The sequence below is a fragment of the Neoarius graeffei genome, chromosome 6, assembly GCF_027579695.1.
Source record: "Neoarius graeffei isolate fNeoGra1 chromosome 6, fNeoGra1.pri, whole genome shotgun sequence".
In the NCBI taxonomy this organism is placed as follows: domain Eukaryota; kingdom Metazoa; phylum Chordata; class Actinopteri; order Siluriformes; family Ariidae; genus Neoarius; species Neoarius graeffei.
The window spans coordinates 70226634-70251917 of record NC_083574.1 but is presented as its reverse complement, the minus strand read 5'-3'; the positions used below and the strand labels follow the sequence as shown (position 1 = coordinate 70251917).

General features: G+C 37.7%; 1 protein-coding gene and 1 long non-coding RNA gene across 2 annotated transcripts in view; both read right to left on the bottom strand.

Annotated features, from left to right (window-relative positions):
* The window catches only part of chd2 (chromodomain helicase DNA binding protein 2), a 221237-nt gene extending 214811 nt beyond the window's left edge, over window positions 1–6426 (bottom strand). The window contains exon 1 of the mRNA XM_060924378.1: window positions 5333–6426. Within this exon, the coding sequence (XP_060780361.1) occupies window positions 5333–5394 (62 nt within the window). The 5' untranslated portion in view covers window positions 5395–6426. The remainder of the gene's footprint in view (window positions 1–5332) is intronic.
* A 652-nt stretch (window positions 6427–7078) lies between these two features.
* On the bottom strand, window positions 7079–24796 carry LOC132888075 (uncharacterized). Its single transcript, XR_009654899.1, has 6 exons — window positions 24598–24796; window positions 23075–23129; window positions 22910–22963; window positions 16660–16785; window positions 10505–10557; window positions 7079–7351 (listed from the first exon to the last, which is right to left on the bottom strand). It is a non-coding gene; the product is annotated as an uncharacterized LOC132888075 (long non-coding RNA).
* Between the last annotated feature and the right edge of the window lie 488 nt (window positions 24797–25284).

Genomic DNA, 25284 nt, shown 5'->3' with positions numbered 1-25284 from the left:
TCTCACCACAGAGCACATGCAGTTTATATAATTTAATTTACATTTCATAATGAAAAAGTTATTCACTTGCATTGTTTACCTATAACCCCAAGATTTTTACAGCATTCTGGGGAGGGGACGACCCCCCCCCACACACAATAAATGCTAATGCTAGTGACTGCAGCTACAGCAGACTTCTAACCATTTTCTGTTTATTTTTTTCCTCTGTAATGAAGCAACATGTACATGGCATGCATTACGCATGTCTGGTCACTCCCCCTTCTATTCCCTCTCAAAGCCACAGGTGATGACATCCATCTGCAGTAGTTAGGCAGCACAATAGGACAGTTGCATATTGCACACAACCTCAAAAGCCTACTGTGTGACAAGCAAGGCAGAGTGTAGGGACTGTAGCACTGACCTGTATAGATATTTACTAAAAATTAGCACAATTTCTTGAACCTTTAATTAATAACGGACAGCGTTAAGGAATAAAAATGGAAAAATTACATTAAATGTTCTACCATTAAACACAGATAAAGTGGAAACTTGGCTGAGCCTAATCAGCATAAATATTTTGGAAGTAAAATTTCAATTTTAGCAACTAATTACAAAGTAGAAAAAACAAAAACTGGTTTGCTCATTATAGGCAAAATTGGTGAGACCAAACATGCAAATACGAATATTGAGATGAACAAAAAATAAAATAAAAATAAACACAGTCCCAAATCACTATTATTGTTACTAGCACAGTGAACTTTAAATTTTTACTTTTTTTTTTTTCAATTACCAAAAACCTAACAGTTATCATGATTATAAACATTAATGTTAATTAATTTAAGTTTTGCTAATTATTTAAGCTTTACGGGCAAAAATATTTGTCACAGTGTGGGTAACCACAGCAAGCACTGCAGCTGCTGACAAAGCAGCCAAGACAGCCAGACTGTCCTTATATGGTGTATGCGTCAGGGGGCAGCCTTAACCCCTCTCAATCAGGAGTGGCTGCCGTGTTGCTAGCTGGGAAAGGACCAATCAAAATTCAGTAAAACGAACTTCTGCCCTCGACAGCACTTCCTAGTTTCTCTTCCTGTAGTTCTATGCACCTTTTATGTAATGTTGTGCAACTCGCATGAGCTATGCAGCACAAAGCAAGAGCCATTTTGTGGTGTTCAAGTGGACTTTCAAACATTTAATGATACCATTTATATGGCAAGAAAGGTATACTCCATTTTCTTCTGGAAACAGCTCTCATACTGCATACAAGATAAATGAAAGCATTACATCTAAAAATGTCAGAACTGGATTCTGTCTAACTTTAAATGTGGAGAAATGTGCTCAGAAAATGGCTGCCAAGAGCTTACTAGCGCTCACCTTGCTGAAGGTCAAACACCCATCTAACTGCTCTCTTCTTAGTCAAGACATTAGTGACTGTGTTTTGATGTAGATACTGTATAAACAATGTATCTGCAGGCATACCCAAGTTAAAGGCAATTTTTTTTTAATGCAGACAGATAGATGGATGGACAGACAGACGGACACCATTATCCAGCATGAGCCTCACGACCGAGTGTCAGATTTAACTGGATATAAAATAAAAATTAACTGATACCAGACTAAGAATCTTGCATCTTAAAACTACGACGATGTTAATTTAGGGCAACCTAATATTTTTAGCTAATAAATTGTAATTTCAGCTCAAATCAGATGATTTTTACAGGCCTACTGACACCACGATTTAAAAAAATAAAAAATAATCCCACACCACAACTTCTGCTCCCAATAGGTGTATAAACTTTTCTAGTTAAATAATAAAATCACTGATAACCTAGCTTAAGGAAAGTCCAGAATAAACGTTGGTTGACGAACTCTGTACCTCGAACATGATTCTGGAGAAAAACATTATCCATTAATTACATAAACATCACTCAACAGATTAAAGTGTTTTGTTTATTCTAGTTTACAACATTTAACTTTTCAGTAGACCAGTGGTATACACATGTACAAGACCAGTCTACATGATCTTCACACCGTATTCTCGCACATCGGGACTGCATATAATACTGTAATATTGATTACTGAAATTATGCAAAACATCACCCATGTTTTAGCCAAGTTCACATCTGATACCTTCACAAAATGGCTTTAATCCACCTTTTTTATTTAATTCAGTAACCTGAATATTTAAAACAAATACAGTGTAACAGACTGCGTTTACTTATCTATTAAGCAGTTATCACTCGGTGTTTAGAATTTTTGCACACTCAAGTCATTAAGAGAAAATCAAACTATTCGTTCTACAACCCTGATTCCAAAAAAGTTGGGACAAAGTACAAACTGTAAATAAAAACGGAATGCAATGATGTGGAAGTTTCAAAATTCCATATTTTATTCAGAATAGAACATAGATGACAAACGTTTAAACTGAGAAAATGTATCATTTAAAGAGAAAAATTAGGTGATTTTAAATTTCATGACAACAACACATCTCAAAAAAGTTGGGACAAGGCCATGTTTACCACTGTGAGACATCCCCTTTTCTCTTTACAACAGTCTGTAAACATCTGGGGACTGAGGAGACAAGTTGCTCAAGTTTAGGGATAGGAACGTTAACCCATTCTTGTCTAATGTAGGATTCTAGTTGCTCAACTGTCTTAGGTCTTTTTTGTCGTATCTTCCGTTTTATGATGCGCCAGATGTTTTCTGTGGGTGAAAGATCTGGACTGCAGGCTGGCCAGTTCAGTACCCGGACCCTTCTTCTACACAGCCATGATGCTGTAATTGATGCAGTATGTGGTTTGGCATTGTCATGTTGGAAAATGCAAGGTCTTCCCTGAAAGAGTCGTCGTCTGGATGGGAGCATATGTTGCTCTAGAACCTGGATATACCTTTCAGCACTGATGGTGTCTTTCCAGATGCGCAAGCTGTCCATGCCACACGCACTAATGCAACCCCATACCATCAGAGATCCAGGCTTCTGAACTGAGCGCTGATAACAACTCGGGTCGCCCTTCTCCTCTTTAGTCTGAATGACACAGCGTCCCTGATTTCCATAAAGAACTTCAAATTTTGATTCATCTGGCCACAGAACAGTTTTCCACTTTGCCACAGTCCATTTTAAATGAGCCTTGGCCCAAAGACGACGTCTGCACTTATGGATCATGTTTAGATACGGCTTCTTCTTTGAACTATAGTGTTTTAGCTGGCGACGGCGGATGGCACGGTGTATTGCGTTCACAGATAACGTTCTCTGGAAATATTCCTGAGCCCATTTTGTGATTTTCAATACAGAAGCATGCCTGTATGTGATGCAGTGCCATCTAAGGGCCCGAAGATCACGGGCACCCAGTATGGTTTTCCAGCCTTGACCCTTACGCACAGAGATTCTTCCAGATTCTCTGAATCTTTTGATATTATGCACTGTAGATGATATGTTCAAACTCTGCAATTTTACACTGTCGAACTCCTTTCTGATATTGCACCACCATTTGTCGGCACAGAATTAGGGGGATTGGTGATCCTCTTCCCATCTTTACTTCTGAGAGCCGCTGCCACTCCAAGATGCTCTTTTTATACCCAATAATGTTAATGACCTATTGCCAATTGACCTAATGAGTTGCAATTTGGTCCTCCAGCTGTTCCTTTTTTGTACCTTTAACTTTTCCAGCCTCTTATTGCCCCGTCCCAACTTTGAGATGTGTTGCTGTCATGAAATTTCAAAATGAGCCAATATTTGGCATGAAACTTCAAAATGTCTCACTTTTGACATTTGACATGTTGTCTATGTTCTATTGTGAATACAATATCAGTTTTTGAGATTTGTAAATTATTGCATTCCGTTTTTATTTACAATTTGTACTTTGTCCCAACTTTTTTGGAATCGGGGTTGTAGTTTTTAATTCACACCTACATCAAGGTACTTGTATTTACAATGAAAAATCCACAAACACTTGGGTAATGTTTTTCAAACTATGTCAAATGCAGAATCTGAAAGTCACATAACTTCAAAAAAGCTGAGGTATAGCACTACAGTGGTACTGGTTCTGGATATTGATCATTTCCTCAAACAATTTACAGTAGCACACTGTAGCAAAAGGTTGATCAACTGTATCCATTCTATTGCTATGCACAGTTGATTAGTACTTAACTAGCTTACCCCAAATCACCGCTATCCTTTTTTTTCCCCCGTTTGCAATGTGCTGTAATAGAACTAAGCCCTTTATTAGCGATCATTTTTAGACCTTTTTCATGGGGTGAGAATGAGGCTAGGTGGTGTATCTGGGCACAAACTGTACATAGCAGTAGACAGACTGAGTAAATGTACATACACATACATTTTTATACAATAATTGTAATTCAGTAATAACTAAATATTGCAGCATCAGTTAATTTCATTTTAAAAAAAATCTGGCTTTGATTACTTCATAATGCATAACTTAACACTTAAAAGATGGAAAAGGTCAAAAAACCCACCACGATGAGAACAGAACAAGGACACTGTAGGACTCTCTCATACTAGTACTGACATTAAAAAAAAAAGTCATTAATTAAAAAATAAATAAATAAATAAAACCCACACAAAACCCCACCTTTATTGACCAAATATATGCAGCCTGATCACTAGTTATTACATATTCTGCAAAAAAAAAAGAGAATAACTATGATCCATCCATCAATATTGAACAAAAATTTAAAAACATATCTGACAGAAAGACAGTAGGTCCTCAATATAAATGACTGAGTTCACTGAACTTTTACAAATATAAATTCAAAACCTTAAAACAACCAATTTTTTACTTTGAGAGTATTTCAAATTATGCACTGTTTCACAAAAATATTAACAGCATTATTATATTGCATAAATATGCACATTATACCTTAACAAATGCATGTCTTATTCAATCAAAAATACCCACAGACATACAACACAGCAAGCCAGTGTGCAATGTCTAAGATCATTTTACTATCAAACAAATGTCAATCTAAGTTACTGTTTTGAGAACAAAAACCTGTTTAAATAGCACAAATGGTGCAATGCAGTGCAAAGTAATCAGACAAGGTCATAGCACAAAAGAAGTTGAAAATGAGAAGCCTTGTGATTTGACTGAATGGAAAATGGAGACATTGGAGTTTGGATACATCGATCCTGTACACAGGCCTAAACAGAAGGGATTAACTATCAGAAATGCCAGTAAAAAAAATTAGGGTGTGGCTATTCTACTATGCCAAGGTCAATGATGTGAAGCCATGCCATTTCACAGAAACTGTAGCTAAAATCGGTGCACAAGTGATCAACCATAGCTATTCAAGTAAACAAAGTGTAAAGAACAATTAATGAAAATGTATGGGATTGTACCTCGAAGCATTGCTTTGAGTCGAAGCGTCGTCTCCTTCCTTTTTGTCCTTGTTCTTCAACATGGTTACGGTGTTTCACAGATAACGATGATCTTTACTCTCGGTATTAAACTGTCAAAAGTTGAGAGGGGGTGAAACCATCATGCAAGTCCAATCAGTCCTGCTTTTGGTTTCAGGACTGCAAAAAAGTCCCCTGTTGCTTCGTAAGTGGAAAATGAGCAACCGTGACACGTTTACCGAAAAAAAAAATATTAAATAGGAAATATGAGATTAAAAACTGTGAATTAAATGATACCCGGCTTGGGGTTCCAGGCAACAAACGAGTTCAGGCTTTTAATGCAAAAGATCCCACATGCATAAATTCTTACTGCGTCATCAAGACAAAGGACGACTGAAAACATCTTTAAAAGAATCAAAACAGACCCGATCGCACAAAAACCTGCAACGTACACATACCTAATCCACAGACAGGTAGGGAAATACATGTAGGGAGCATCCACCGCCGGAATAAAAATATCGAACTTATTATACTCCGACAACAAAAGGAAAAAACGTACAGAAATCTCGATAGATCCGGATTATAATACGATTCGAAATGTTACAAAGTGTAAAAATATAATGTAAGAAAAGTAACAATGGCCCTTTGAACAGAGAGCGGAGTTTCTCATGAGCCGCGCGCAGTGCACTAAAAATGGAGGACAGCCATGGCTGCCAGTGTGAGGCACAGAAAACAACGACTACGCTAAAGCAGTCTATTTTCTCGAAGAAATAAAACCGCAAAAACAATGCGACACTTCTATATTCACATAAAACACAGATTAACCTAACGTTTTAAAATATAACCTCGAAAACGAGCTCTAAAGTTCAAAGTTGAGAGAGAAGTGCTGTCGACGAGCTCTACGGGTTCCCCTTCCCAAGGCTCATCCGCCATCTAAAGCTCCTTCCCAGCACGCCTCGCACAGGCTTTAGCCTTTGATTGACGTTCTCTCGATTTAGCCCAGACTCAGGTGATGTTTAAAAAAAAAATAAAAATATGGCCCACCCCTTTTATTTTATACACAATCCGTCTGTGTTGTATTTAGCCTTTACTGCTTGTACTAACTCAAAACCATTATATAGAAAGCAGAAGTACACAATGAGCAATATTAAAACCTACTTTGTGTTTAAGGGGATACAAAAATTTCAGGACATCACTTCCTGCTCACACAGGAAATGAGACATTGGGAGCCATTTTAGAGCTTTGGACTACGGGAGGACACCATTTTAAGGCATCTTCATGCTTTACGTAAGATCTGTGCATATATAATATATAGAAAGAGAGACACACTCCTAATTGAGTGTACCATTAATTTTTTTCATATTTGCACAACCACAATTCTACATTCTTTAAATTCAGCAGCATATCTGAATATTTTGTAATTGTGCATTTATTTTTATTATTATTTTTTATAATTTTCCCCCTAACCATGGAATGCTCAGGCAAGTCAAAATTAGAGGCTTTTTAATAAATTTAAAATGTGTAGTGTGACTAAACTGTAAATATGTAACAGGGTTGTGGATAAACAACTCAAGTTTTAATCTGTAAAGCCATGATTTGACTAGGTGAAATTAACTGGTAGTAATCCAGAAATGTAAAATAAAGTGCAAATTAAGCATGCACTTACGATGTACTAAGGTTTGGGTTTTTTAAACTAAGAAAGGTCAGCTTAGACACATTTCCCCAATTAAATGAGAGAAAAATCAAATATCGTTCAAAAAACTAGTTTTATTTAAGTTTAAAGAAAAGTATGCTCAACTTAGTATAATCATACATGCATCAGCTGAAACAAAAACAGCTTTGTAAAAAGTTAACAAAACGTTAAAACATTGGGGGGCATTTCGACACATTAACCAGCAGGATACAACTGCAATCAAAGTTACATTGAAAACAAAAACAGTTATTTGGCAAATCCAAAAGCAAAAATCAGCCGTCATCTTCATAATAAAGCTGTAGTCTCCACTTGTTTGTCCAGAAGGGGGTCTTAATGAAATAAAAAGGGAAAAACATGTAAACCCCAAATGCATGTAACCACAAAGCATATTTATGTACATCACACATTATGAACTCATCCTTAAGCTAGCTCAAGTTAACAATACAATATTAGACTTGACAACCTAATATTAACTATACTGAATTACTGTTATCTATACTCAATTCACTGAAATAAGGGTAGCCTGAATAACTCTTGTACAACAGTGACAAAGCAACAAATGCCTTTGATGCAAAAGGTTTACACAGCAATTTTATACATCCAGCCAGTAAGTGCAACTTCTATACAATGTTAGCAACTTGCGCTGTACTTCTTTTGAACAATGTAATCTTGTGCCAATTTTATGAGCACAAACTACTAAAAAGTCAATAAGATGCAATGACAAACAGCAGCAACCAACAATTTCAACCTCAATGCAATCAACACTGCTCTAGCTAGTCACAGCTAGCAATCACTGCAGCTTGGGAGTTAGCTTCATCTAAAGAATGCATTACAGTAATTCTACCACATTATAACACACCTGGTTTACTATGTCCTATCTGTAATTGGAAACTGCCGAATAACTTGTGAAAATTTTGTGCAGTTTATATTCTTGAAGCATCACTGTTCATCATTGTATTTAGCTGTAGTAAATTTCTGCAGATTAGTCATGGTCAAATTTGTCTCATTATGTAGAATGTACAAGTGTTTCTAGACATAAATGCTAATTAATGTAATTAAATCACTTGTTATATTTCCTGAAGTTATCAAAAGGCAGCACAAACATCTACAAGTTATCATTTGAAGGTTAATTGTGTTTGTTAAGGTTAAGAAAATTAAGGCTTAGCCTAATCAGGAAGCTGTATATTTGCAGAATACTGGTAAATTATCTTGAATGAATAATTTCATTTGCATGCAAGACTTTATTGGATAAATCAGAACTTAAAAATGGATACGAACTAGTATGTTTGAGGCCAAGGGTTTACATATACCTAGGCTAAAGTCATTCAAATTAAATTTTTCACAACTTCAAACATCATGTTTCACATGTTAAAATCAGTTATCTACTTTTTCAATAAGAGGTCATTTCAAAACAATAGCTAAGAAAATTGATTTATTAATATTAGATTTTCAGTGGGCCAAAGGTGTACATATGCTTCAAGTATTTGGTGGCATTGCCTTCTAAGTGTTTGAGCTTGAATCAAATGCTTGGGGTAGCCTTTCGCAAGCTTCTCGATTTGCTTTGCCGAAATATTCACCTGACTGAACTAATGTAACTCAGTCAAGTTTGTTGGCATCCTTGCTTGGACACACTCATTTGTCCACAAATTTCTATGGGATTCAGGTCAGGGCTTCACATGTGGCCACTCCAATACATTCAGTGTAGGATTCTCTTAATGGTGGATGTACATACTTTGGTCTGAAAGGTTCAACTGAATCCCATGACAACAATAAAAGAACTGGTGAAAGAGCTGAAGTCATCAGGTACCGAAGTTCGTTTATCCCCGGGAGTTAATTTGTGCCCCTTTCTGGAACAGTGTTTGTGATCCCAACTTTATTTTAATGTAATTGTTTGTACAAATGGATTGTGGTACCTTCAATTGTTTGGAAATTATTTATAAAGGGGAAAATATATACATAAAAAAAAGCAACAATGGCTTTTTGAATGGAGAGCTGAGTTTCTAATGAGCCACGTGCAGCATGCTAAAAATGGGGGAAGGTTATAACTGGCCATAAACGGAGATGGCCATGCCAAAGCGGCACGTTTCCTTAATGAAATAAAAACGCAAAAACAATGCAATGGCATTTCTATATTCAGATGAAATACAAATGAATGTTTTAAAATGTAGGTCTGAGAACAAAACACCAAAGTTCAAAGTTAAGGGAAAAGTACTGTTGACGAGCTCCCAAGGCTTACATCTTCAATGTATTCATCTTTAACTCTATACTAACTCAAAGCAATTAATATAGAAGTACACAGTGAGTAATCTTAAAGCGAACTAGTTTGTTTTTTCAGTAGGATACAAAAATTTCAGGACATCACCACTTCCTACTCAGTCAACTGAACCCCAAGACAACAGCAACAAAAGAACTGGTGAAAGAGTTGGAGAAATCCGGTACTAAATTTCATCTCTGGGAATTAATTTATGCCCCTTTCTGAATCAGTGCAGTGCATGTGATCCCAGGGTTTTCTTCATACAGTTGTTTAAAATGATGCTTGTGGCACCTTCCATTGTCTGGAAATTGCTCCTAAGAGGAAAAGGACTTGCAGAGGTCCACGTTCTCCCCCCCCCCCCCCCCCCCCCCCCGACTTGGCAAACTTGCTTAGATTTCCCCATGATAAAGGCAGAAAAAAAAAAAAAAAAGGGAAACCTGCACACAAGGGGCTCTGCTCTAAAGGTAGGCCCTTTTACAGCCACAGGCACTCCCCCATTTAATTTGTAACGATGACAAGAGACCCATTATAAGCCTCTAAAAATCATTACATTAATTTCTGGAAACTTCTGACTTGTTAAAGAGGCAGTCAACTTGGTCCATGTACTTTTGACCCACTGAAATTCTGATAGTGAATATACTGGGTGAAATTCACAACATTCATCTAATTAGTCAAATTAACCTCCATTTTGAGGAGTCTCAAAGCTAAGGCGCAACCCAAATCCATTTATAAACTATTTTAGAACTATTGGATATTGGTTAAAAGTACGTAACGGTTTCCAGTTCTTTTATCCCTAAACACTTTGGGAGTCAGTCAAAAAACACGCTTACACAAAATCAGGACAAATTCCATACAAAAAGATGCCATTAGCTTTCTGGACAGTTAAATAAAAGTTCCACTTCATGTCCAGAGCAAAACAATGCAATGACCAAGTGCCAATTTGATTAAAAAAATTATAGTTTTAACCAAACATTTCTGAGGCCAGGTTGCCATAAAATCTTCAACTATATCAAACTTCCTAATCCTTTCCATTAGTGATGGCTGCCCATGTAGTTTAAAATCCTTTAAAAGTTTGTCATAATACATCTTTGAACTTTTCACATTAGTTTTTAAGACTCAAAGCATAGGTGTCTACTTTAAGATAAGGAGATCCCATACCACTACCCTTTCCAACAACAAGCATATAATGCAACAAGCCGCGTGGACAAGATCAAGAACATGGACTTACCAAGCCGTATGCTTTTCCCAACACTCATGACAGCGTCCACAAACCAACAGATGCTAAGAGAAATAAAAGGCAATTATTCTCTAAGGAAAGAAACTGTTAGACTTGGTTTATTCTTCTGTGACAAGATTGTGTATCTGCAAACAGTCAGTGTCATGGGCTAACAAGGGTGTCTATACGTGCATGTGATATGAGCATATACACTAGTGGGCAGCACCACATGTACCAAACTAGAATTTACAGGAAACAGAATGCAAAGAAGGAAGTCTACTGCCACACTCTTGGTGCCTTGCCAGTGGAAATTTGCATGTTGTCAGTCATTTTGCACCTCACCAAGTTCAATATATTTAAAAAATAAATAAATAAAAACCACACCCACCCACCGATTCTTCCATGTAAGCGAGTTTTGTTTGCTTATGAAAAGCTACTGTAACCACATGTTTACAGTTATAGGCCTGAGTGGCTATTGGTACTGTGAACCTCATTCATGAAACATTTTGGACTGAAATTGCAACAGCAGAGGACAATCTCTACTCTAGCTTGACTATCTTGTGTATATACGCCACATACTGTAAATAACTTGCACACTGACTATAAACAGGACAATATATAGACAAGTTATTCCACTAAATCAAGTCAGTCATACATGAGCGGATAGCCAACGAGGTGCATAGTGCCATGACTATAAGCCATGTATGACGAGATTGAGTGGAATAATTGTTTAATTCTATCCACATTCACTAGATTGAGAGAGCACCTTTATTTTTTGCAAATTCGATAAATGAAAGCTTTATACAAAACTGCCGATAATCATTTCCGCTTAGAACGTAAACAAACGGGTGCAATGACAGTAGCAATGTGTGAGAAATGTTAGAATAATTCTTGAAAAACATATGCTCTTACCATCAAATACTGTCACCTTTTTTTTTTTGGGGGGGGGGTTGAGTTTTTATTTTGTCCTCAGTTGGTTCAGCAACACACTTTGCCGTTTTGTTTTTCTCTACTGATGGTATATGAGCTGATTGGCTACTCTACCATTAGGTTATCGAAGCACTCGATTGCTCATATCCAGTGAATGTGGATAGAATATTGTAGTTTGCATAATGTCTATATTGTACGTATACTCGTGCCTCTCAAACAATTAGAATATCATGAAAAGGTGAAATATTTTCCATCAGTTATTAAAAAGTGAAAATTTACTATATTCTAGACTCATTACACAAACTGAAATGTTAAGCATATTTTAATAATTATGGCCTACAGCACAAAAAAAATTAAAAAGCATGTCTCAAAAGATGAGAATTTCATTTCAAGTTTGAGTAAAACAGTATAAATACCATGCATCTCTCAGTCTAGTTCAGTGCACACAACCACAATCATGGAGAAGACTGCTGACTTGACAGTTGTCCGGAAGATTAAATCACTGACACCCTCCACAAGGAGATGAAGCCACAGAAGGTCATTGCTGAAAAGGCTGGCTGGAAAAGGTGCACAAGCAACAGGGATGGCCACAGTCTTGAAAGGATAGTCAAGAAAAGTCCATTCAAGAACTTGGGAAAGTCTCACAAGGAGTGGACAAAGGCTGGTGTCGGTGCATCAAGAGCCACCATGCATAGGCATCTTCAGCAAAGGGGCTACAGCGGTCACATTCCTAATATCAAGCCACTCCTGAACCAGAAACATCTTACCTGGGCTAATAGAGAGAAAGAACTGGACTGTTGCTCAGTGGTCCAAGTCCTCTTTTCAGATGAGAGTAAATTTTGTATTTCATTTGGAAATCAAGGTCCTTGAGGCTGGAGGAAGAGTGGGGAGGCACAGAATCCAAGGTGTTTGAAGTCCAGTGTTAAGTTTCTGCAGTCTGAGATGATTTGGGGTGCCTGACATTTGCTGGTGTTGGTCCACTGCATTTTATCAAGTCCAAAGTCAACACAGCCATCTACCAGGAGATTTTAGAGCATGTCAGCAGATAGAAGCATGAAAAGCTTTCTGGAGATGGCGATTTCCTTTTCCAGTAGGACTTAGCACCTGCCTACAATGCCAAAACTACTACCAAATGGTTTGTTGAAATACCCAACCCAAAAATACAGGCAAGCTAAAGGCCACCATCAAAGCAACCTGGGCTTCAATAACCCCTCAGTGATACAAGCTGATCACCGCCATGCCACGCTACATTGATACAGTAATTTGTGGTAAAGGAGCCACAACCACAGAGTGTATAAATGAATATACTTTTCAGAGGTTGGACATTTCTGTATTGCAAATCCTTTGACTGATCTTGGGAAATATCCAAATAATCAGATACTGGATTTCTGATTTTCATGCACTATAAGCCATAAACATCAAAAAAAAAAAAAAAAAAAAAGCTTCAACTTTCACTTTACATGTTATGAATATAGAATTTGAAAGTTTACCTTTTTGAATTAAAATTATGAAACAAAATGAATTTTTCACAATATTCAAATTGTTTGAGATGCATTAGTACATATACGTTTTCTTCTGTTTCTGTATCACTAGAGAGACACCCACTGCCGGAACCAAATTCCTTGTGCGTCAACATATTTGGCCAATGACCCTGATTCAGAGCTAGCTGACAATATTGAATTAGCAATGAGCTAGCCAGTGGATAATAGCAAGTAGTATTAGCAACAAGCTAGCCAGCTAACATTTGTGATAAAGCACTTATTCTCCAACTGTTAGGCTTGGGTTATTCTTCTGTGACTAGGTGATTTATCTACAAGCATGTCAGTATTGTGGGCTCACAAGGGTGTCTACCTTCATACTCGCATGTGAGGCCATTATTAAAAAGTTTTCTGTTTCCGGTCCACCGGCCAGGTGAGTGCCGTTTGTGCGGTTGAAATTTTTTTTTAACGCCGGTTTTGACACTTTTTTTTTTTTTAAAGATTTTTTTGGGCTTTTTTCACCTTTATTGGATAGGACAGTGTAGAGACAGGAAATGAGCAGGAGAGAGAGACGGGGAGGGATCGGGAAATGACCTCGGGTCGGAATCGAACCCGGGTCCATGGTGTGGCGCCTTACCCACCTGAGCCACGACGCCCCCAGGTTTTTCAACATTTTTTTTCGGGTTCATAAATCTAAAATCGAACTTGACATTTACGCATTCCCAGGGCTTTCCACTAAGGCTCGTACTAGCCAGCCATGACAAATAAGTAGCCAGCCGGGGGGACACAAAAACTCCTGTGCACGCAGTTCCCAGGATTAAATGCATTTTCCACAGACCATTTATTTATTCACTTTACTCAAATACAAAGTAAAATGGCAGTAAATCATCTTTCTTTTCTTGCGTATTGCATCATGAGGCATGCCTGGCTTGTAAATCTCTTATTTTCGGTGCATGACACATTCACGCAGCTGAGCATGCTATGAATTAACAACGACAACGGTCTGCAGTGGTGGCTACACAAACACTCAGCGAACATTTCTCCATTTGTGTATGAAAATACACTCCAACGACTCAGTTTGGTTTCATTTACAACCAACGGTGTCTTTTGATGCCAGCACGTAATTGAACGAGAGAAGACTGGTTTACCGGAGACAAAATAAGCGTTCTCTCTGCTTCTGTTCCCTCCGACACACTACTGCCTCCGCCGAGTGCGCACGCACACCGCATGTCGGGGCCGCGGATGAGTTACTCTCCCTGATCAACGAAGTCGGCGGGGAATTTGTGGTTATCGGTACAAACAGCGCGAATCACAACTTAAATGAGTGCGATTCAGTTTGACATTGTCAGTCCGTTAGATAAACATTTAATTTTATTAAAATCGAAAATTAATATTTAGAGCCTGTAGGCTACAAAAATAATAGTCATTAAAGTAGCCAGCTGGACTTAATTGTGTAGTCGGCTGTACGGCCGGCAGCCGGCGCTTGTGGAAAGCCCTGCATTCCGCGCAGAATATAGAATTGAATCAGCTCTGCGCATGCGCCGTGCAGCACAAAAAAATGGCAGCCACCATGAAGGAAGGAGATCCGGAGTTTTCAAACATTTGCTTAAGCGTGAAATCGCAAAATGGTATTCTCGCGAACAACAAAATAGTAAAGATTCAGAAAAAAATCATTCAGTGATCATTTTAATAGTGTAATTTCATCCGAACTAGGCCTAACGGTCGATTTAGAACTACAAAAAGTCCGTGTGTCGGACATTTTAAGTACCTTTGTAAAAGTTTTGTAAATGTTGCAGTCAGCATTTAAAATGCTAACTTAAAGTTTTTGTACAAGTTTCAGTTGAGTAAACTGTCATTTTATTAAATGTCTGCTTTTGTAATAAAGTACTGAAAGAAAAGCAAACAGCATTGCAGTTTCTTATCCATCCATACATATACACATATATAAAAAAGTGCTGTCAAAAATGTCGCGTTATTAACGCGTTAACTTGACTCAATTTTAACGGCGATAATTTTTTATTGCGAGATTAACGCTCTGTGACATGATGCCACGCCCCGCACAGCCAGAGTCCTCTGCCCTCCCCCGAAGAGCCACGGTGCTCAGCTTAGGTTTTGTTTTCCCATCGGCGGCTTCAGCCCCACTTTGCAGTGGCTGTGACAAGACGTGTTATGCTCTGCAATTAAAAAAAAAAAAAACATTGGTACAACCAGTGTTCGAACTATGCCGATATTTTCGGGGGGGGGTCCCTTTTTTCCCTTGGGGGGGGGGGGGGGGGGGGGTGCTTGCGCTTGTCTCAGAGCATGGATCTCCATCGCACGCTCACTTCGGATATGCAAATGCTTCCCGTTACACATGATTGCTATGTCAATAAACATCATTTTGCCAATATTTTAGAGACCCCCCAGCATTTCCCAAATCATGTTTTCAAGGGATCTCATGTCTGTTTCAGGGGATCTCGGATCCCCCGAGTACCCCCGTAGTTCGAACGGTGAGCAAGCCCATTCACTTTTTTTATGCTGATAAGAGAATTACAATGGTTTTTCATGTGACAAAAATGTGCGATTAAATTGCGATTAATCGCGAGTTAACTATGATAGTCGCGACATTAATCGCGATTAAATATTTTAATCGCTTGACAGCACTAATATTTTATATATATATAAAAATAAAAAAAAATCCCTCCCTCCCGACTGAATTTTTTTGCTCACCCGGTGGACAGGAAACGGATTTTTTTTTTTTAAGGATGGCCTGATATGAACATGTATATTCATGGGCAGTGCCACATGTGCCAAACCAGAATTTTAGAGGAAACCGGGGGGTCTCCTGCTGCATTCATGGTGCCTTGTAAGTGGAAATTTGCAAGTTGTATTTTTAAAAAAAGAAAAGAAAAAAAAAAAAAGGAGGTTTGATAGGCAAACAAAGAAAAAACACCCTTGATGCCACCAGAGTGATCCTTTTATTTGATCTGTCAGCACATAAAGCTTATAAAAAAAGCAAACACAACCACACGTTTACAGTTAAAATCCTGAGTGGCTACTTGTACTGTGAACTTCAAACATTCATGCAGCATCTTGGACTGAAATCACAGTACAGCAACAGCAGAGGACAATATTAAGTAGCTAGACAACAAGTGAGCTAGCTGATAGTACTGAATAGGTGGGTTGCATCTGCAGTCACATCTGCCTCATTAAATATGCATGCCATAAAGTGGTGGTCAGCTAAGCTCAGTGTTCATAAACCACTACCATCACTGAGGCACCTTGCTAATTGTTAAAATAGCCTACGCCTCCATTGTTTTGGGCTGTTCGAATCAAACAAACCACGAAACTGATAAGTTTCTTCCGGGTTCCCCGTGAAGTGATAAAGGGTGAAAGAGTAAAGGATTTTACCAAAAGATGACGGGAAAGGTGGCTTGTGAACATTTCGCTGTGATCAAAGGGAGCCGAATCGAACAACACTTAAATTTGCAGTGATAACATTGTGAAAGGTTTGCAAATTCCTCTGAATTATTTCGGTTGGATTCACAAATGACTTTTCTCATCATTTTCTATTATTACATGGTGTTTTGAAGTTCAGGAGACGCTTAAGTTCTCAGATGTGTTTATCTGTTTGATCATGTTTGCCACATTGTAAAGTAACGCATGTTTTCACTTTATCAGGATGTCTTAGCAATCTTTACAAGGATGATGTAGATTGGGCTCCTACACTGAACTAGATAGATAATTGAGACGATCCACAAACACAAAAGCAGAACTTACAAGTTAACAGCACGAAACCACTTCCCCGGCCATGCAGTTACAGTGAACCATGATAACTTCTCCATCCTGTTTCACCAATACCCAGGTCTTTAAAGGTGATTCTGTGGACCTTTCTGAATGATTTCCCTGGAAGAGAAGAGCAGGGAGGAGTGAGAATCGAGTGGTTGTGGTCTGTTTACACGCGGTACTAAAACTTGTAGCACCCTAGCAACCACTGCAAAGATGCGTACAAAAAGCCCAAAAATGCCTACTTACCCAGGCATAAAGACAGGATTTATCTTGTAGTGGCTTGATCCCCAGATCTTTAATCCAGCCACACATTTAAAAGAAAAAAAAGTTGTACATGTCCATGCTCTTCCAGGCTTTCATCTGTTTAGCCACATAGAACGATGTCTGCAGCACCAGGTACTTAAAGATGTCATGGGAACTCAATGGATGGAAAATTTTCCAACTCCCAGGAATAAATCGCTCTTTGCTAGCATGTAAAGATCTATCCCATTGCAAGGAGCAACTTTCGGAAGGTGTCTTAACCATGCATTGGCCTCTAAACTGCAAAAAATGGTCGTGACTCTCAACAGATAGTTTTCACTGACGTCACGGCATTCCGGGGAACGCCCCCCAGCTGCCATCTTGGAGGGCAAACAAAACGGACCATCGCCACTACCGGCTACGTTATCTCGGACGAATTTATGAAGTTATACAGTCAGTTTTCTAAAATAAAGATCAATATCGGCAAAATCAAGCAAACAGAAGTATATAGATACATTAGACGACATCTCACGACAACGGTATGCAGCCAAACTGGCCTTGACTGGGGGGATTGACCCCTACGAAGTGGACAAAGATGCATTTTCAAGTGACTATGCAGGGCTGCCAAAGCCTGAAACTTCCAAAGCCTGAAACTGACTTCAAACTTTAAAGACTTGTATATATCAGACACTTTATATATTCACAGTGCGCCTTTTGGCAGATGCTGCCTGAATCGTGCAGATCCGTTTTTTTTTTTTTAGGGGGGGGGGCGTTGGGAGTATCATTGTAATTTCAAAGTAAATTCTGTATTAAAATTACTAAATAAGCAAATCCGTTACAGTCCATGAAACAGGAAGTATAAGAATTAGGGAAAAAAAAAAAGTTTAAATCGGGAAGCTGCGCACATTTGCGCAGTCCTGCACACCGCTCGGGCTGCACAAATGTGCGCAGTTTCCCGATTTAAACTGTTTTTTTCCTCATCCTTATACTTCCTGTTTCATGGACTGTAACGGATTTGCTTATTTAGTAATTTTAATACAGAATTTACTTTGAAATTATAATCAGACACTCCAACGCCCCCCCTAAAAAAAAAAAAAACGGATCTGTGCGATTCAGGCGGCATCCGCCAAAAGGCGCGCTGTTTGCATCCCAAACACAAATTAAAATCATACTGAATAGACCTAAAAATGTTTTTCAAAAATGACCCTTGCGTGAGTGAAGTGACAAGTTTCAAATAGAAACGTGACAAGCAAGCGATATTAAGTGTACATTACAATGTAAACGTACACTCAGCGGTTCCAGTTAGGCATTCTCCAGAGATTGTTTACATGATGTTTTGGTTTCCAAAAACAAACCAAAACACAATTGATTGTTTATTTAAACAACTTACCACTTATAAAATGATCGGAGCAGACTTTGCTGTGTTTGGAAGGCTGATAATCCTTGCGGTTGATTCTCGCAAGCCATAGATTTCTCCTTTGTATGCCGAGTTTGTTTGCTCGCCTTCGTGCTCCCGTACAGTGGGAATTCCATAAAAGCTCCACTTGACTTCATCATCTGACCTATTACGACAGCCGTGAATACAACAGGTGTGCACCATTGCTAGCTTTAAATAGTAGTAATGTAACTATAAATGTAAATATGTAAATGAATGTAACTCGCGCGCTACAATGTGTGCTCAGTGACCCGTACGGTAAGCTTGCCCTCCAAGATGGCCGCCACCAGGGAATCCCCGACTCTGTGACGTCATGTGAAAACTATCTATAGATCTTTGCATAATGCCAGCCAAATTGGTTTGCCTAACCACCACTTCATTCACCAGAAATGAACTCACAAGCAAAAAGTCACATGACTGAATACAACCTATTGGCAACAAGATAGCCAGCAGACAGCTATTGCAAGTAGCATTAGCAACAATCTGTGATAACTAATGTTGACTAATACTTTCACAAAACAGCAATTAGTATGGGCTAAATTTAAAGTAGAGAAAGGGCACTTTATATTTCACAGTGAGGACAATCATGCTGAGTTGCCACCACTCCATAAATGGAGAAGGATCAGGTAGTTGAGACTACCCCAATTTGATGAGTTGAGGGGGCGTTTTCCATCATTTTTACCGGTTGTAGACAAAGAATTACAAGTTGCAACTCAAACGTAGCATCAGTGAATGAAACAAAGGAGAGAGTTCTATGCTTCACAATAAAAACGTTGAAACAAACTTTGGACATTGATGACACTGCCAAAAATTCATTTCACAGAATGATGGATGCTTTAGAATAAGGCTGTCAAACCCACATTAGCATTTTTGTGAAATCCCGAATGGCCTTTTGTGAAATCCCGAATGGCCATAATGAGGCTTTTATTTAATAAACATTCTATATTCTATTGATAAATTATAGGCTCTGAAATTAGGATAGGATGTTTAAAAGAAAAGCTAACAAACTTAAAATCTATGCCCTATTAGGTAACAACATTTGCCAAACTAATAACAGGTTTCTAAAGAACGTGTTCCTTTGTTTAATAATAGGGGGAAACCACATCTTATAAATCCTGATCTGCTTTTTTTTTTTTTGCATTAAACTCTAGAAGGCTACTTTTCAGGTTCTAAGCTCGATATCTGGCTCATAGTTTTCAAACAGAAACGCATCTCCCCATTTTTCAATCACAGCTGCTGTTAGCCAATAAAATGCCAAGATTAGAACGGTCAAACATCATTCATGGTGATACTACTAATTATGGAAAGATTTTCTGAAAGTAGATTGTACTTTAAATTATTAATAAAGCATTTCCATCATCATTGATCCTACTACTGTCACCAATTTAATTGTACAGATCAGATTAACAATGAATTTACTGGGTATACTTGTTCATCACACCAAAATTAATTTCAGGTTACACCACTGCCAGCACAACACGCTTCTAAAAACACAGTGTGATTTACATCAAGCACTGATCTTAAACTGTGTTAACCAGACTACAGTTAAACCAGCCACAGCAGAAAATGGAGTGCACATTTATACAGTGGTTTATGGTATCTGACCTTTGGATGAAGGAAAAGAAAAGGGGGGGGGAGGGGAGAAGCCTGTCATTCATCAATTTTAGTTAAGCACTGAGGCCCTGTACACCATGCAATAGCAGTCGCTATGCCATGGATCTGCTGTTAATACTGAATAGTCTGAAAACGTAGGAGTAAAATACTGAGGCGTAATGACAGTATTGCTTCCCCCCCAAGTTCACACAGACTAAACAAAAACCTGCAAGGCAGGTTTAGCCAGTGGATCTTGTATTTGATACACATACTTAAATTCTAATAATTTTAAATGGCTTACTTCACCTATACACGTGTATGTATATAAATCACACGTGTATAATTATATAAAATTATATTTTAAATTTTTATTAAAAAAACCCACACGTGTATATTATATATAGCGCACACAGATTATACGTGTGTATTTTATATATAAAGCGCACACACGTGTATTACATATCACAAGTTCACCCAATTATGCGCGATTGCTCAGTGTGTGTATTATATATCCCAAAGGATAACACACACGTGTGTATTATTTATACGCGCACGTGCGTGCATGTGTATATTATTAAAAAAAAAAGACATTCACTGGATACGAGCAATCACATGCTCTGATCGGCTACTCTACTACTAGGATATCAACTCAAGAAACAAAAACAATGTCAGAGTGTGCAGCTGAACCAACCAAGGGTGAAATAAAAACTCTACTCCAAAACAAAACCCCAAAAATAAAAGTCTTGAAAAGAAATAGCTAAAATTGTTTTTTTTTTTTTGGGGGGGGGGGGGGGGGGGGGACACTAGCTCCTGTTCCACACTTCAGCCCAGTCAGTAATGCACCTTTTAAGTTGGTTTGCCAACCACCAAAAAACCCTAAATTAGAAGAACCCCCCCCCCAAAAAAAATTCCATATATAGAGGATAGTAAGAAAGCATTTTTTCTTCAAGATAGCATTTTTCACAAATCGCTACTGTCATTCCACCAGTTTCTTTATATTCTAGGCAAAAATGATTTTCTTGGCTGTTTTGTATAAAGTTATTTACTAAATTTGCAAAAAAAAAAAAAGCGCTCCGTTTCTCAAAATCCAGTGAATATGGATAGAATATTCCACTCAATCTCGTCATAGATGGCTTATAGCCAACTCGGCGCTGTGCACAGCTATCAGCTCACGTATGACTCAATTTTGTGGAATAACTAATACATACATACACGAAGGAAAAAAGGAAGTGAAGTACATGCTCCTGTAGGCTGATTATATAATGACAGCTATATAAATTATTACAGTGACAACTACAACTGGTATCAGGCCTCACTTCATATTTGCATATGGGGCAATATCATAGTAGTTTTATTTAAATAAATCCATCTCTCTGCGTGTGAAGCAAAAATGAAATCTTGCATGGCTTTTGCCTCCCCTCACTAATGCTGTTGATTTTAGCCATCCTGATGCAAGAGTTTTATTATAGAAGAGACATTTCTTGAACAGAGTGAAGCTGATTTTTTACAAAGCATTTCTGATTTTGTTGTACACGGACAAGCTTTGACCATTTCAAAAACTTTGAGAAATGTTTAACTAAAGTTTAAATTATGATGAAAAGTCACGTGTCACAACCACAAAAAGCTAAAGTTCAGCATCATGAATGCTTGCAATAGAATATTTTGAAATGTACACATGTTTAAATGTAATCAGTAGATACCTCATTCAAACAGAAATTAATGCCACCCAACATTCTACTTATTCTAATACAGATAAACATTTTTAAATCATTTAAAATCAAATTGAGTCTTCATAAAACCTGTTTGAGAAATCAGAAAACCCTTAAAAAAAACCTTGTAGCCATGATAATCATATTAAACATGGATCCCAGCAGTAATTGAAAAAAATAGAGGAATGTAAGAAACTATCAGCAGGGGTCAAGGGGGCTGCAAGCCCCCTGAAGCTGTTGAGAATTTAACATTTAAAGATGCTATAGAACATTTTTTACATAGATTTAACATAGAAAAGCAACAGAATTTAACAATAACGTGTATCTATTTGATGCCATATTTTGTAATCAATGACATAAGTGGCAAAAAATTATTTATAAAAATTAGATGAAAATGTAGCTTTGAAGAATATACTTCTTATAACCCGGACACTGTTCCACTATCTCTTTTATGGACTATATCTTTTTTCCACAACATATTGAATTAAGTTCAACGCATTAGAAACAAAAGCACGAACGGAGTTAAAACACATTTTCTAGCAAATGGGCGCAGCCATATTGTTTTCTCGTTCTATCGCGTACAGTCTCGCGGTATTTACATCAATTTAACTTCCGAGTGTTCCCGAATGTCAACGAGAACAAACGAAGCTGACAAAAACATCGATAAACAAGCAAACCAAATCAGAACGTATTCTGCTGGTCATTTTACTTAAACATATTTTTAACGGATATACAAGAGATTTAAAAAAAAAAAACCTCCACCACTTTGGCTAGAAAAATAGCGGAATTCCACTAAATAGCGGACGTCTGGGATCCCTGATTAAATGTGTCCAAAGTTTTGATGCCGTGCATTTTCATTAATCTCAGAAACATATCGGCAGTAGAAAATTTTAACAACTGCATGAATGAAATTTATACCTTATACAGCTGATGAGCTGTTTGCTCATCCTCCAAAGCAAAAATAACCTTTCCAATTAAAGCCTGTCATAATCACTACTGATTGTAAAAAGTCACATGTGCAGTACTTTAGAACAGTCTGTACACATTAATAACAAGAAACCAACAAGTATTATTGCAACAAGCAAAATTACATCAGAATTGCACCAAATTCAGCCGTCTACATTTCCTTTCACGCAAATTTTGTACTAAACAGCATGATGCAATTCCATCCAGGTTGATTTTCATCATTCCATAAAACTGATTTCATACAGCATTACTTTCTATAATTAATCAGCTAAAAACTGACCAGGAGTTCAATACTTACATTAGATTCTTCCATTACTTTTCCTCCATCGTTGCATGCATGTGGAACACGTTCCTTAAAACACAAGTGTAAGACAATCCGTTACCTAATGTACAGTTTGCCCCAACAGTTAAAGTAATAGATGACAATTTAGCTACGCAATTTTGAAAAGCTGGGGACACTTACATAATTAATATGGAGCTAAGAAGTCTTCCATCATCTTTTGACCAGTGGTGTCTTCCTATACAGAAAGAGTTGCAAAAAAATTAGCTTTCAATTATATAAATAAATAAATAAATAGAATACCCCACTCCATCCTCCATGCTTAAACCAACCAACAAATATGGCACTCACTCACTTTACAGATTTTCATACAGGTTTGACTTCAACATTACACCACTGTTTATTAAATGTAAATAAAACATTACAGTTGTCCTGATGAGGACCCATGACCATACAAAAACTGCATGAAATTGTCAATGTTTAAAAATTACCCAACATAAAAGATAATTAAAGAATGGAATTATCCACCCACCCTGGGGTGGGGGGGGGTGGGGGGGGCTGGGGGGGGGGGGGGGGGTGTCAGTAAGTGTTCATATAGTGCTGTTTGAATAATAAAAGAATATAAACCAAAAGACACTGAATACACTGCTAAGTACAAGGAAAGTAAAGATGCATATTAACACCTATGTGGCAATGGTATGTGGTCCGTATGCAATTTCACAGTGTGGACAATGGAAGAAAAATATTGGGTGAACTTGACTTGTGAAATATATACACATCTTTAAATTTATTGTAACTTCATTTTGGGCTTCTTCCTATGGGTTTTGCAAATGAAATAAGAATTCACATAAAACCACAAAGGAGACAAAATTGAAGCTAAAATACTCTGAAATTGTTGAAGAAAATGGTGGTTTTCTGCACCACAAAGGGTTAAAAGCCAACACCCTGGTATTTAACTTCGAAGAAAAATATTGAATAAAACCCATCAAAGCTAAAACAAAATGTAACATCACATTCTCTACACCTCAACTGGAGAAACGGATTTAGTAAATTAAAACGTACAGACTAACAAATAAAGAAAAAACAAATAAACAGTAACAATGACTAAATCTCAATCTTTCCAGTAAATGTTTATATTGAGTTATTTGCATGATAAAAATCAGTCAAATAAAAAAGTACATATAAAGGGGGAAAAATAAAAAAAGCCATCGTTATTAAATAAAACAAAATATATTTGAAAGCTTTCATCTTAAAAGACTCATTCTTAACAATTTTCAAAAAAATGTTATCCCAAATGTTCATACTGAAGATGGCGCACAACATTTTTAACGACTTTTTATATTATTTTGTATTTAATTCGATTTTTTTTGTTTGTTTGTTTCTTATTCAGTCCTGCCAAGGTCGTTCGTCCTTTCAAGGACAAAGCAGTTTTAAATGCGTAGTCAGTAAAAGTATGCTATTTCTTCGATGATGGATGCTATATGTTCTCCACTTTGCTACCAAAACAAGTTTTTGTTCTTGTATTTCACTACACAGTTGCATCGAATATTGTACATTTAATCGACTGGCAAATATTTTAATGAGTCTGTGCTGGCCCCATCATGGCCATTTTTACAACAGTGAACCTTCTCCATTTCCACCATATTGGAATACCTTAAAACTCCTCTAAGGGCGATCGTACACTGCGCTCGGCAAGAAATTCTTACCAAAATCCAAAAGCGATGTCCAGCTTTGTCATCTGAACAGAAAGGCATCATGTTTTCTCGCCAAACTTCTTGCATTTTATCTCGGACCTGTCAATGCAACATCGTCTTCTCTCCATTTGGCTCAGCCGCAGTAGCTCTGCTCCCCGTTGTCCTCCTTCTTCTCGCGCTCAGCCTGTACCGTTCTCCTGTTAGAGTGGGCGGAGCCTCTGGGGCGTCAGCACCACAACTTCCTCTTGCTGGTGCATTCTGGGTAGAAGAAGCGGCTGCGTAGTTGCTTCTTTTAGCAACACTAAATTTACCTCAGTGTTTCCTTAACTGCAAAGAAATTGTGCCTCATGGCGGAAATGGTTATTTTACTTAAAAAACAACGGCTACATTATTGAGCTAATTATTACGTTAATTTAATACAAAGGAAAATGAGGGAAAAGAAGGATTTAAAAGGGTCAGGGATATGGGTTATTATTATTATGATTATTTTTAATATATTAGCTTGATAGAGTTAACACACTTTCTTCTGCTTAATATAGTTGCAAGAAGCAAGTAAGAGAGCAAAGGACTTTCATTTCTCACCCCCTAGGACAGAGGAAGAGAACTGCAACTTTGTTCTTAGTTATAAGGTCCTTATTATAAGTCCTTAGTCCTTGTTATGAGGAGATATCTCAGCTCATTATCTCTAGCCGCTTTATC